Here is a 15,000-nt window from a genome sequence, read left to right as displayed (position 1 = left end):
TTCTGCGATATGAGTACAAGTCCAAGTTTTGTAGTTATGTTTTAGTTAAGTGATTTAATAAGTAAATAAGTAATTATGTAAATAAGTGAATAATAAAAAATTAATAGGTAAATAAATAAATAAACATAAATAAGTAAATGATTAAGTAAATATGTAAATAAATAAAAAAAATAAATAAGTAAATGATTAGGTAAATAAGTAAATAAATAGGGAAATATGTAAGTAAATAAAAATATAAACAAATGAATAAGTAAATGAATAAAAAACAAATATGTAAGTAAATAAATAAAAATAAGTAAATAAATAAATAAATAAATAAGTAAATATATAAGAACGTAAAAAAAAAGTTAATAAATAAGAAATAAGTAAATAAGCAAGTAAATTAATCAAAAATAAAAATAAGTGAACAAGTGGTTAAGTAAATATTTAAAAAAAAATAATGAAATAAAGAAATAGTTAAATATGCAAGTAAATAAAAACAAATAAGTAGATAAATAACAAATAAGTAAATAAATTATACAAATAAATAGGTAAATAAGTGATAAAGTAAATAAGTAAACGATTAAGTAAATATATAAATAAATAAGTAAATGATCAAGTAAATAAATAAAAAAATAAAAAAATAAGTAAATATGCATAAATATAAAAATATAAATAAATAAGTAAATGAATAAAAAGATATGCAAGTAAATAATTACAAATAAACAAGCAAATAAGTAAATAAATATGTAAGAAATTAAAAAAACTAAAAAGTGAATAAATAAAAAATAAGTGAATAAGCATGTAAATAAATAAAAAATAAAAATAAATAAACAAGTGATTTAAGTAAATATTTTTTTTAAATTATGAAATAAAGAACTAGTTCAATATGTAAGTAAATATAAAATAAATTTAAGTTAAATAAAATAAATAAGTAGATAAATAACAAATAAATAAGTAAATAAGAAAAAAAAGTAAAGTAAATAAATTATAAGTAGATAAATACAGAAGTAAATAAATAAAACATAAAAAAATATAAATAAGTGAATAAAAATAGTTAAATATGGAAGTAAATAAAAAAATAAACAGTAAATAAATACTTTAAACTAGTGATTAGGTAAAACAGTAAATGACTTAATAAAAAAAGTAAATAAAGAATCAAAATATAAATAAATAAATAACATCAGTAAACCTTTTCTTTTCTTTTTAAGAGTGAGAGAGCATTCATTATTTGTCTGCTATTGTTTCTCTGCAGTTAATAGTAAACGCTGCTCTGGGATTCGACACATTTGTGGTAATGAGACACGGCCTGAAGAAACCCAAAGAGTCTGAAGAGTCCAGTCCGATGTCTGCATCTTCCAGCTCCTCGTCTTCCAACACACCGGCCGTCACTGTTACTGCAGGTACAGATGCCTTTTACACTGCTTTTACTGCTGTTTACATGAAGAGCGCTGTAAAAACCAACATATAAACACTCAGCAGACGCCTACAGTAAATGTCAAGTGGAAAATGTCAGATGTCGTCACAGTTGCAAAGAGACTGCAGATAGAAAGTCATGAAAAACCTGGAAGATTTCAGAGAATTGAGGCCGTGCATTAAAATGAAATATGTGCATAATGAAAATGTGCATGTTGTGGGAGCAAATGAGTTATTAAAACTGTCATGTTTTAAAATGTGCTGGGAAAAAAGGGGTCATTAAACCCTAAAACGCTTTTTTTATTTACTAAAATATCTTTAGTGGTATTAAATGGAGCTGGGGCATTTTCACTGTATTTCCTCTAATATTTGCTCTTCTGGAGAAAGTCTTGTTTTATTTCAGCTTGAATAAAAGCAGATTTTAGTTGTTTTAAAGCCATTTTAAGGTCAATATTATTAACCCCTTCAGCAATATTTGCAAATGAACTGTTTTATGCATGTAATGAAACTCCCCTTTTAATGCAAACCCCTCCTTCTCTCCACTTGACACGCCCACCTAAACACATCTGTAAACACCTTTTCCTAGCATTTTTCCAATCAGAGGTGTAAAAACTGAGGGTTCCATGATCCTCCAAAAAGCACTTGGGAAATGTAAACAGTACTGTACACAAATAAAACTGTATATACAGTTACGTCCATAAATATTTGGACATCGACTCAATTCTAACATTTTTGGCTCTATGCACCAACTCAATCGGTTTAAAATAAAATTGTATCTGCAGACTATCGGCTTTAATTTGAGGGTATTTACATCCAAATCAGGTGAACACTGTAGTACTTACAACAGTTTGCATATGTGCCTCCCACTTGTTAAGGGTCCAAAAGTAATTGGAAAGAATAATCATAAATCAAACTTTCACTTTTTAATACTTGGTTGCAAAATTCTTTACAGCCTGAAGTCTAGAACACATAGACATCAGCAGACGCTGGGTGTCATCCCTGGTGATGCTCTGCCAGGCCTCCAGGTCTTCAGTTCCTGCTTGTTCTTGGGGCATTTTCCCTTGAGTTTCGTCCTCAGAAAGTGAAATGCAGCTCAATTGGATTTAGATCAGGTGATTGACTTGGCCATTGCATAACATTCCACTTCTTTCCCTTCCAAAACTGCCTCCTGGAGAGCGTTCTTAATCTGGCTAAGTGTTTTCTTCACCAGTGAAAGAATTCTTCAGTCGTTTCCATGGTCCTCTGGGTGTTTTGGTGTTGCTGAGCTCACTGGTGCACTCTTTCTTTTTAGGAATGTTCCAAACAGTTTTGGCCACACCTAAATTTCTCTTTGGGTTTGTTGTGTTTTTTTTAAGCCCAATAATGGCTTGCTTGACTGATAGAGACAGCTCTTTGGATCTCATCTTGAGAGTTGACTGTAACATATTTCAAATGCAAATAGCACGCTTGAAATTTAAGCTGCGGTCACATTAGAGTTTGAGCATGCGATATTCTGTCGTACGGCTCTGCGAAAAGGGTCGGGATTAAACAAGCTTATCAGACATTTAAAAAGCGAGCGATTGCTCCATGTTTTCAATTTCTGTCCAGAGAGGTCATGTTTTGATCCTTGATTGGTCTCACGCAGTCAAGTGATGCGATTTCGCAGTGCACCAAGCTTGAACTGTGCTTCGGTCTAACGTATTCGCGTGCGTATGAATTGAAGTCTATGAGAGGAAAAGCCCAGTGTGACCGCAGCTTTACTCTGGACCTTTTCTCCGCTCATTGTACATGAGATAATGAGGGAATAACACACACCTGGCCATGAAACAGTTTGAAGCCAATTGTCCAATTACTTTTGGACCCTTAACAAGTGGGAGGCACAAATGCAAACTGTTGTAATTCCTACAGTGTTCACCTGATTTAGATGTAGATACCCTAGATTGTGTTGGTGTATAGAGCCAAAAATGTTATAATTGTGTCAATGGCCAAATATTTAAGGACCTGAACTGTAAGTCAATCAATAAATATACAGTTGAAGTCAGAATTATTAGCCCCCCTTTGATTTTTATTTATTTATTTATTTTCAATATTTCCCAAATGATGTTTAACAGAGAAAAAAAAATGTTTACAGTATGTCTGATAATATTTTTTTTTCTGGAGAAAGTCTTATTTGTTTTATTTCGGCTAGAATAAAAGCAGTTTTTAATTTTTTAAAAGTCATTTAAGGGACAAAATTATTAGCCCCTTTGAGCTATTTTTTTTCTAATAGTCTCCAGAACAAACCATCATTATACAATAACTTGCCTAATTACCCTAACCTGCCTAGTTACCCTAATTAACCTAGTGAAGCCTTTACATGTCACTTTAAGCTGTATAGAAGTGTCTTGAAGAATATCTAGTCTAATATTATTTACTGTCATCATGGCAAAGATAAAATAAATCAGTTATTAGAGATGAGTTATTAACACTATTATGATTAGAAATGTGTTGAGGAAATCTGCTCTCCGTTAAACTGAAATTAGGGGAAAAAAATAAACCAGGGGGGCGAATAATTCTGACTTCAGCTGTATATATTGAAACATTAAATAAATGGTGTCTCCTTTAAATAAACCCAACTGCATATTGCAATATGCTTATCACAATATGTTGCAATAAATGAGTTCTTTAATACTAAATTGCTAAAAAAAATGTGAAGGTGCTTAAAATTGTCATGCGAACAAGTCATGTAAAAAGCACAGTTGACTATATAGTCAACATTTTCTAACCCTCGAGTGATTCAATGAGTTTATTTCTTCTGTTGAACACTTAATAAGAAAGCACTAAATAAGCAAACAATATTTCCCAACTGATGTTTTTAATGGAGATGTTCTTCGACACATTTCTAAACATAATAGTTTTAATAACTAATATTTGACTAGATATTTTTCAAGATACTAGTAATCAGTTTAAGTGACATTTAGAGGCTTAACTAGGTTAATTAGACAAGTTATTTGTCAACAATGATTTGTTCTGTAGACAATTAAAAAACACATTATTAACCTATTTTCACATATTTTAATGATATTTCGGTTTTTGTTCCAAGCTATTTAAAAGAAAGAAGAAACATATTATAGGAAACACTGTGAAACATTGCTCTGTTGAATATCATTATTTAGTCTAGTATTATGTGCCGTCATCATGGCAAGGATAAAATAAATCAGTTGTTAGAAATGAGTTATCAAACTATTATGTTTAGAAATGTGTTGAACAAAATTCTCTCCGTTAAACAGAAATTAAGGGAGAAATATTCAGAAGGGCTAACAATTCTGACTTCAATTCCATTGACTGGAAGCCAGGCTGGAAACTCATAACAGTCTGTCTGTAGAGCTTTCTAAGTAATCGGCCAAAATCAATTTCCCTATGCGGAGAGTTAATGAAGTTTCTATTCCCGGAGCCGACTGCTGTTTGCAGTTCTTTGTTTCTCCAGATCTCAGTCAGTCTGTCGGTTGAGCAGAGACTCAATCAGGCGTTACTTCGTCACTGTTTTTGGCAATAATAAAAATCTGCACCCAGAGGAAACCCACGCCAACACTGGGAGAACATGCAAACTCCACACAGAAACACCAGCTGACCCAATTCTGCTTGGTGTGAACGGGCCTTCAGTACTTAAAAACCAGCATTTTTCTTCTGCAGTATTTTGATAGTTTTTGTGTCTGAGCTCTTGCCGTCTCTCAGCAGGATCGGCCTGTTTTTAAGCCTGCGTGAAGCTGAATATGGAGCCCCTGCTTTCTGCTTTTTTTCTGGCTATTGTGTTGTAAAGGCAGGAGTTTGGGCTGTCTGTGTGTCTCCTGTGGGGTTTGGAGCAGGTGTGATGCAGGAAAGATCATCAGCCTGCCCTTCAGACTCATATCTGTGCCTCTGATGGAAAATTCACAATTACTTAGGGGTACACAGCAGAAAATGCTTCCTTACTTAGAGCTTCTGTCTTGTTTCTAGTCCAAAATATCTACAAATTCTTAAATCAAGACACGTTTTCTAGACAAGTAACAATATTGTCTTGTTTTCAGGAATAATGAGTCAAAATGAAGCAAGTTTTTCCTTAAAACAAGCTAAATAGTCTGCCAGTGGGACAAGTAAAATAAAGATGTCTTTGCTTTGAAATAACAGTATTCTGCTCACCCCAATGGCAGATTATTTTGTCAAAATAAATAAGTTATAAAGAGAGAATATATAGATAATATATAGAGAATACACACTATATATATAAATATTCATTTATTCATTAATTTTCTTTTTGGCTTGGTCCCTTTATTAATTAATCAGGGGTCACCACAGTTGAATGAACCACTAACTTATCCAGCATATGTTTTACACAGCGGATGCGGATGGCCTTCCAGCTGCCACTCATCACTGGGAAACATTATATATATATATATATATGTATATATATGTGTGCATACATGTATATACGTGTGTGTGTGTGTGTGTGTGAGTGTGTGTATGTGTATATACACACACACACACACACACGCACACACACACACACACACACACACACACACATATATATACACACACACACACACACACACACACACACACACACACACACACACATAAATATATATATATATATATATATATATATATATATATATATATATATATATATATATATATATTTATTTATTTATTTATTTATTTTTATATATATATAATGTCATTTTTAATTTAACATTACCCCTAACTCTACATAAAATAAAAGTCAGTCAGTCAGTCAAAAAATTAAATAAATAAATACATAAATAATAATAAAAATATATAATTACAGTGCTCAGCATAATTAAGTACACCCCATTTTGAACATGAATTTTTTTCTCCATCTCTTTGTAAATATAGTCAATGCATTTTCATGCATTTGAACTAAACAGATTTATTAAACTAAAATATTTATTAAAATAATATTTTAGTCACAGAACACCTTTAGAAATAGAAAGATGGTACATTTTAAATTCATGCAAAATATTGCAAAAATAAATTACAAACTACAAAATTTAAATGAAAAACAACAACAACTTTTCTCCCCTTTGAACACAATATATTTTACTTTAAGAAACATTTATAATATTTTAGAGCAGTAAACATGTCAGAATTAAATTAAACTTTAACAGTTTTATATCTTGATCTTTGCTCCTTTTTTTATTTTTAATGTTATAATAAAAAAAACGAAAATATAAATTTGAGTGTATTCTTTTTGGAGCGTTATTGTAAGTTATTTTGTTAGATTAGCTCCAGATTTGGCTTAGTACTGACTAATCAAATGTATTTGCACAAATACAATATTGTAAAGCTTCCTGTAGAAAATATTAATCTAAATATTTGTTGAACACTGCATTTATAAAAAGTAGATACATTTATATATGAAAAAATATCAATAAATGTGTAAATAAAATAAATTAATAAGGAATATATTCTGGCAAAATACCATTTGATACTGTTAAAAGGTTATGTGCAGTGCTCTATTGTGAATTGCGAGGTCCCGGAACAGATCGGGGTGTGTGTGTGTGTGTGTGTGTGTGTGTGTGTGTGTGTGTGTGTGTGTGTGTGTGTGTGTGTGTGTGTGTGTGTGTGTGTGTGTGTGTGTGTGTGTGTGTGTGTGTGTGTGTGTGTGTGTGTGTGTGTGTGTGTGTGTGTGTGTGTGTGTGTGGGGTGAGGGGAATCGGGGGGGATCGGTAAAATGAGGTGAGATTTCAGAGGCTCCGGATCCGGCTTGCTCCGGCACAAATTAATCTCTGGTTATGTCTATATTAATGAAAAAAAAATTGCAGAAAAGCTATTACTTGCTCATTTTTTAAGTTTGTAATGATTTTTCTTACTATAAATGTTTATGAATTAATATTTGAGCATATTAAATATCAAAGTAAAGAACCAAGCATCTGCTTTTAAACAAACAACAAAGCCGTCTCATTCTGTCTTCGTGTATGCTTTATCTCCACCTGAATGCAGACAGGTTTCAGCAAAAATACAACATTTTTAACGAATAAAGAGATCTGTATAACTCTTCATCTGTGCATGCGATCTGATCCACACCACCGTAACAATGTCTATCTTGCAGCTATTTTTGTGCATAATTAATGAGCTCAATTTATTTCATCATGTGGTCTTCAATTAGCTCTTCATGCTCTGTGATATAAGATCCACTCAAGCGAAATCTGATGAATGTTGAATATGTTTAATGTTTCTTATAGGCTTGAGATGTCATTGATCCTTATTCATGTTAAAATATGTGTATTTTACAAAGTCCTTCGCCATCTCAAACATCGACAGATCTGAATTCAGATAATGCTAATTACACTGATCTTTTGTCCTCAGTAGGCTTATGTTCTAAATGTTTAATTACATAAAAAGTAAACATCTGAAGTTAATTTTAAGTTCTTTTTCTGTAAAACTGTGAAGTTTAAGTAACAGAGATCTGAATTTTCCTGCCTGACAGAATTCACTGGACTGAAGTGTGCGAGCTGATGTTGTAAATCTGCTGTAAATGAGTTGTAACTAATGCTTTGTTGTTGTTGTTCTGCTGTAAACATGACGTATGTGTTTATTCCCAGGATCCTCTCTGTTCTCCAACATCCCCGGTCACCGTCTCGGCTGTTACTTCTGCAATGATGTGGTGGCTCCTGGAGACGTGAGTTTAATCAAGCACTTTTACATCTGTGGTCAAATCAGATTTTCCTCAGGACACTTATTATATTAGGAAATCAATATTGCTGAAACTGATCAGTCATGTGTTTAAGTGACTGGACGCCTGGAAATCATATCCAGAGGCAAATTATTAGCACTGGGAAAATAAATAGATGCGTTAAATTTTTCTGAGACCTTCTGAATGCATTGCGTAACAGAATCTGCTGTGAAACACTAGCCTAGAGAGCCATCTGCTGTTAAACTCTAGCCTAGAGCGCCATCTGCTGTTAAACTCTATCCTAGAGCGCCATCTGCTGTTAAACTCTAGCCTAGAGCGCCATCTGCTGTTAAACTCTATCCTAGAGCGCCATCTGCTGTTAAACACTAGCCTAGAGCACCATCTGCTGTTAAACTCTAGCCTAGAGCACCATCTGCTGTTAAACTCTAGCCTAGAGCGCCATCTGCTGTTAAACTCTATCCTAGAGCGCCATCTGCTGTTAAACTCTAGCCTAGAGAGCCATCTGCTGTTAAACTCTATCCTAGAGCGCCATCTGCTGTTAAACACTAGCCTAGAGCACCATCTGCTGTTAAACTCTAGCCTAGAGCACCATCTGCTGTTAAACTCTAGCCTAGAGCGCCATCTGCTGTTAAACTCTATCCTAGAGCGCCATCTGCTGTTAAACACTAGCCTAGAGCACCATCTGCTGTCAAACACTAGCCTAGAGCACCATCTGCTGTCAAACACTAGCCTAGAGCGCCATCTGCTGTTAAACACCAGCCTAGAGCGCCATCTGCTGTTAAACACTAGCCTAGAGCGCCATCTGCTGTTAAACACTAGCCTAGAGCACCATCTGCTGTTAAACACCAGCCTAGAGCACCATCTGCTGTTAAACACCAGCCTAGAGCACCATCTGCTGTTAAACACTAGCCTAGAGCGCCATCTGCTGTTAAACACTAGCCCAGAGCACCATCTGCTGTTAAACACCAGTCTAGAGCAACATCTGCTGTTAAACACTAGCCTAGAGCGCCATCTGCTGTTAAACTGTAGCCTAGAGCGCCATCTGCTGTTAAAACTAGCCTAGAGCGCCATCTGCTGTTAAACACTAGCCTAGAGCGCCATCTGCTGTTAAACTGTAGCCTAGAGCGCCATCTGCTGTTAAAACTAGCCTAGAGCACCATCTGCTGTTAAACACTAGCCTAGAGCACCATCTTCTGTTAAACACTAGCCTAGAGCGCCATCTGCTGTTAAACTCTAGCCTAGAGCACCATCTGCTGTTAAACACTAGCCTAGAGCGCCATCTGCTGTTAAACTCTAGCCTAGAGCACCATCTGCTGTTAAACGCTATCCTAGAGCGCCATCTGCTGTTAAACTCTAGCCTAGAGCGCCATCTGTTGTTAAACACTAGCCTAGAGCACCATCTGCTATTAAACACTATCCTAGAGCACCATCTGCTGTTAAACACTATCCTAGAGCACCATCTGCTGTTAAACACTATCCTAGAGCGCCATCTGGTGTTAAAACTAGCCTAGAGAACCATCTGCTGTTAAACACTAGCCTAGAGCACCATCTGCTGTTAAACAATAGCCGAGAGCGCCATCTGCTGTTAAACACTATCCTAGAGCGCCATCTGCTGTTAAATTCTAGCCTAGAGCGCCATCTGCTGTTAAACTCTAGCATAGAGCGCCATCTGCTGTTAAAACTAGCCTAGAGAGCCATCTGTGGTTAAACACTAGCCTAGAGCGCCATCTGCTCTTAAACAAGAGCCGAGAGCGCCATCTGCTGTTAAACACTATCCTAGAGCGCCATCTGCTGTTAAACACTATCCTAGAGCGCCATCTGCTGTTAAACACTATCCTAGAGTGCCATCTGCTGTTAAACACTATCCTAGAGCACCATCTGCTGTTAAAACTAGCCTAGAGAGCCATCTGTTGTCAAAACTAGCCTAGAGCGTCACATGCTGTTAAAACTGGCCTAGAGCGCCATCTGCTGTTAAAACTAGCCTAGAGCATCACATACTGTTAAAACTAACCTAGAGCGCCATCTGCTGTTAAACAATAGCCTAGAGCGTCACATGGGGTTAAAACTAATTTAGATAGCCATCTGCTGTTAACAATAGCCTAGAGCCTGTCTGCTGTTAACACTAGCCTAGAGCGCCATCTGCTGTTAAAACTAGCCTAGAGTGTCGTCTGCTGTTAACACTAGCCTAGAGCATCACCTGCTGTTAAACACTAGCCTAGAGCGCCGTCTGCTGTTTAACACTAGCCTAGAGCATCGCCTGCTGTTAAACACTAGCCTAGAGCATCACCTGCTGTTAAACACTAGCCTAGAGCATCACCTGCTGTTAAACACTAGCCTAGAGCGCCATCTGTTGTTAAAAAAATTGATGATGCCCCCCCAAAAAAGCGTAAGAATCATCTTCCAAGTAGTTTATTCATCATGTAGCCAAAATTAAACACACTTATAAATTCATCAGTCGGTGATTTCCTGATTGTCTATTGATGTCTTTTCCTCGTGTTAGTCCACCAGAGACCGGACTCTGGACCAGCAGTGTACAGTGAGCCGCCCGGGTCTGGCCATGATTGCTGGAGCTCTGGCTGTGGAGCTGATGGTGTCTGTACTGCAGCATCCAGAAGGGTACGAGCACCAACATTTACTACAGTGTACACCAGGCTTAAACAGTTTGTGTCTGACTGTATGATAACCTCGATAAATAAGTCATAGTATTGTAATTCCTGCACTAAAACGTTCTTTTTAAAGGTCTAGGGTAAAAAAAAACAACAACTTTTCTCCCAATTGAACACAATATATTTTATTTTAGGAAACATTTATAATGTTTCTTAAATACAACACAGGTAAAAAGTACAAATTACAAACATGGCAGACGGGCATTATTAATCTGCGGCTGTATCCACAATATGGAAGGAAATGACATATTATAGAAATGTGCAACATGTAAGTTCTGTTAATGGCATATTCAGCATTTACTTTAGATTTATGTATTTAATATGTTCAAAATATTATTTGATAAGTAGTATGTCGTATGTCACAAAGTATGAAGTGGTATGTCCCTAAAGCTAGCAAACTCTTCCGTTACACACTCAAAAGTATATACTTTATCTTTACAAAATAAGTACATACTTATAGGATGTAGTGGATTGCTGGGTTCACAACAGACGTGGCACGTGTGGAAAAATATCGCTATTCGCGCGTAAATAGACGCATAAACATTTTGAGTTTACTCACTTCATTCAGGCGTGAAATTCACTTCACAATAGATTCGCGTGACGGGCCGGGCTTCTGTCCATCCAGTGACCCTAGCTTCATTGCTGAATGGCTAACATGGGTTTTATTGAGAGAATAGCTGTATTTTGTGCTTTAGGAAGGCTGAAAAACACCATCAGCTTGTTCGGCGCCGTGTCTGAGTCCACTAGATCCACTCAGAGGAGCACCAGCTCTATGAGTTCATCAATGTCTCCAGAGACTATACCTGGATGATGGAGGCTTTCAGCGGTGCCTCTGACTCAGCTGAGCCCAGTTTGATGAACTGTTGTCCGGTGTTGGCAGGAGGATTTCCCCCAGGACTCTAACAAAATGTGCTACGTCATAAGCACAGCCCTACAAGAGAAAGCTCATAATATGATCATGTTAACGTGACACGAATGTCTGCTGAAGTTCAGATCTTTCCAACTTGATCGATTTCAACTCGCGTTAATTGGATCATTCCTGCCTCATTCGCGTGTATCACGCCCCAGGATGTCTATTCACGTCTTTGCATTGACTTAACATGTAAATCACTCGCGCTTGATGCTTTGTTTGCATCTGGTGTGAACACAGCATAAGAAGATGAATTGGGACCTAGCATTAATCAGTTTGACCAATCAGCAACAGTGCACAGCAGCGCTCAACCAATAGCGAGAGCTTGAGGGCGGGGCTTTCTGACTGGCTGCTTTAGTGGGCGATTTAAATATTCAAAAGATGAGAATCGTCAGTACTTTTTGCCTTCACAAATGTCACACTTTAATCAGCTCATGCTATCTTAACTTTGTTTCTGACTGACTGAAACGCAGGCCTGGAAACAGCAGTAATGTCATATCTGAAGAGAGGAAAGCCTGCGTTTTTTCCAGATGGATGAGAGGAAAATGGAAAGCTTTCATCCATGTTTACTGTTCAAGACAGAGACTGAATCTGTGCCCTAGATCGTGCTGGTGTCGTCCTGATGCATTACGCTGTTACAGAGCGCTGATAAAAGCCTTCAGATAAGAGCTTCACAACTGCAGGGGGTTTCGGCTGTCAGACAATTCACAAAGCACATCGTCTCGTGGAGCTCACAGTACACGTCAGTTTAGGTCACCACTCATCGTATTAACAAACCATTAACTTAAAACATCTGTAAATTAGCAGTTTTCTGTTTTTATTTTTAATTTCTCCCATTTATTTCTGATTTGGAGTTGCATTGTGGGATCTTGATCTTTCTTCCAACAACTTTAAACCTTTAAAAGTTGTAAAGGTGTGTGTTCTGCACATGTGTAATAGTCTGCAGTGCTATGTAGTGTGTGTTGGTGTTGTATATTACACTACAGAAACTTTTTCTAATATTTTCTGCTGTTTTACACACTTATTTCTCTATATATTATTTATTACACATTATATTATTATTTTAAACTACTAAAATGTCAATGAAAGTCACTTTGTTAAACTGTAGAGTTGAATTTTCTACATCAGAAGTGGACAGAGCAGAGATCAACATCCCATAATGCAATTCACCACCACAAATAAACATAAAATGTAGAAAAATAAGCACGTTATAATTTCACATACAGCATGTTCAGCGTGTTGCCTTCATATGCTGTGTTCATATGTTGCTGTGTTGTTAAGTGAGTTTGCTCTTTAAGCATCACCATGTCTTTACTACATTACAAGCTACAAACCTGGTAAAATGAGTGAAGGTCAGCAGCAGAAAGCGGTTAGGTTGCCCTCCCGGTGTGCTGATGCTGGGAAAACACTCTGAGCCTGTCTGAAACCACACACAATAGGGCTGCACGATATTGGAAAAAAAACTGTTTATATATATACACAGACACACATATACACTCACCGGCCACTTTATTAGGTACACCTGTCCAACTGCTTGTTAACACTCATGTCAGCAGCTCACTGCATTTAGGCATGTAGACATGGTCAAGATGATCTGCTGCAGTTCAAAGTGAGCATCAGAATGAGGGAGAAAGGGGATTTAAGGGACTTTGAACGTGGCATGGTTGTTGCTGCAAGACGGGCTGCTCTGAGTATTTCAGAAACTGCTGATCTGCTGGGATTTTCACGCACAACCATCTTTAGGCTTTACAGAGGTCAGAGGAGAATGGCCAGACTGGTTCCAGCTGATAGAAAGGCAACAGTAACTCAAATAAGCACTCGTTACAACCGAGCTCTGCAGAAGAGCATCTCTGAACACACAACACGGCCAACCTTGAGGCGGATGGGCTACAGCAGCAGAAGAGCACACCGGGTGCCGCTCCTGTCAGCTAAGAACAGGAAACTGAGGCTACAATTCACACAGACTCACCAAAACTGGACAATAGAAGATTGGAGAAACGTTGCTGCTCTGATGAGTCTCCATTTCTGCTGACACATTCAGATGCTCGGCTCACAATTTGGCCTCAACAGCATGAAAGCATGGATCATCCTGCCTTGTATCAGCGGTTCAGGCTGGTGGTGGTGGTGTAATGGTGTGGGGGGGATTTTCTTTGGGTCCATTAGTACCAATTGAGCATCAACGCCACAGCCTACCTGAGTATTGCTGCTGACCATGTCCATCCCTTTATGAGCACAGTGTCTCCATCTTCTGATGGCTACTTCCAGCAGGATAACGCAGCATGTCATAAAGCTCAATCATCTCAGACTGCTGAACATGACGATGAGTTCACTGTACTCAAATGGCCTCCACAGTCACCAGAGCTCAATCCAATAGAGCAGCTTTGGGATGTGGTGGAACGGGAGATTGGCATCATGGATGTGCAGCCGACAAATCTGCAGCAACTGTGTGATGCTATCATGTCAATATGGAGCAAAATCTCTGAGGAATATTTCCAGTAGCTTGCTGAATCTCTGCCACCAAGGATTGAGGCAGTTCTGAAGGTCCAACCCAGTAATAGTAAGGTGTACCTAATAAAGTGGCCATTGAATGTATATGTATATACAGTGTATATATACCAAAAGGTTTAAACAGCTCTACTTGTAAATAATTCATAGTTTTAGATTGATTTTGGTGATTTTATAGTGGAGCATGTCTGCATAAAATATATTTAAAAAGACGAGCAAAGTTTAAACAGAGCACAGACACTAAAAAAATAACAATGATTTGTAATTTTCTGCAGAGCTGAACACTATTTACCTTACATTTGGCTGTTTGAGCACTGTTTTCCACAGGATTTGCAGTGAGGCTTGGGATTAGTGGAAGGGCTGAGGTCCTCGTAAACCACATAAACAAATGTGTGTGTGTGTGTGTGTTTAGGGGTTATGCAGTGGCCAGCAGCAGTGACGACCGCATGAATGAACCTCCGACCTCTCTGGGTCTCGTCCCTCATCAGGTCAGTTATGAGTTTTTCTTTTTATTAATGAACAGTGCACTTCTGTCTCATATAATTACCCTGCTGAACCGGTGAGTGTTTCCCGTCTCATGCATTGTGTGGAAAACATCATCCAAACATCATCAGCCATGAAATCCACTCCTCTATCATTATTTGTATGTATAATAGGATTGGACATTGGACTCATCTCACATGCTGGTGATAAATAATCTGTCCACACACTAAAGTGAGTAGCACAAATGCTAATGTTTGGTATTTAGCAGTGTGTGATTTTGAGCTAATGTGATTTCATAGCCAGGACACTGAAATCCTACAATCAGCAGAATGCTTCACTGCCTGCGGTGTGGCGAAATCTCTTTTATATAATAGAGAGCTTTA

The 15,000-nt window shown here is 37.1% G+C and overlaps 1 protein-coding gene across 5 annotated transcripts in view; it reads left to right on the top strand.

Annotated features, from left to right (window-relative positions):
• Positions 1–15,000, top strand: part of atg7 (ATG7 autophagy related 7 homolog (S. cerevisiae)) — an 80,406-nt gene that overhangs the window by 27,417 nt on the left and 37,989 nt on the right. For all 5 annotated transcript variants that reach the window (XR_015502206.1, XR_015502205.1, XM_087273006.1 and 2 more), the window contains exons 14-17: positions 1,235–1,382; positions 7,962–8,038; positions 10,554–10,669; positions 14,547–14,622. Coding sequence is in view for 3 of the 5 variants with exons in the window: in XM_087273006.1 (XP_087129132.1) it covers positions 1,235–1,382; positions 7,962–8,038; positions 10,554–10,669; positions 14,547–14,622 (417 nt within the window). In the remaining 2 variants the exon portion in view is untranslated. The remainder of the gene's footprint in view (positions 1–1,234; positions 1,383–7,961; positions 8,039–10,553; positions 10,670–14,546; positions 14,623–15,000) is intronic.

The sequence above is a fragment of the Danio rerio genome, chromosome 11 (assembly GCF_052040795.2).
Source record: "Danio rerio strain M-AB ecotype USA chromosome 11, GRCz13ab, whole genome shotgun sequence".
NCBI classification, from domain to species: Eukaryota; Metazoa; Chordata; class Actinopteri; order Cypriniformes; family Danionidae; genus Danio; species Danio rerio.
Note: the sequence above shows the minus strand (reverse complement) of the source record. Positions and strands in the feature narration are given on the sequence as shown.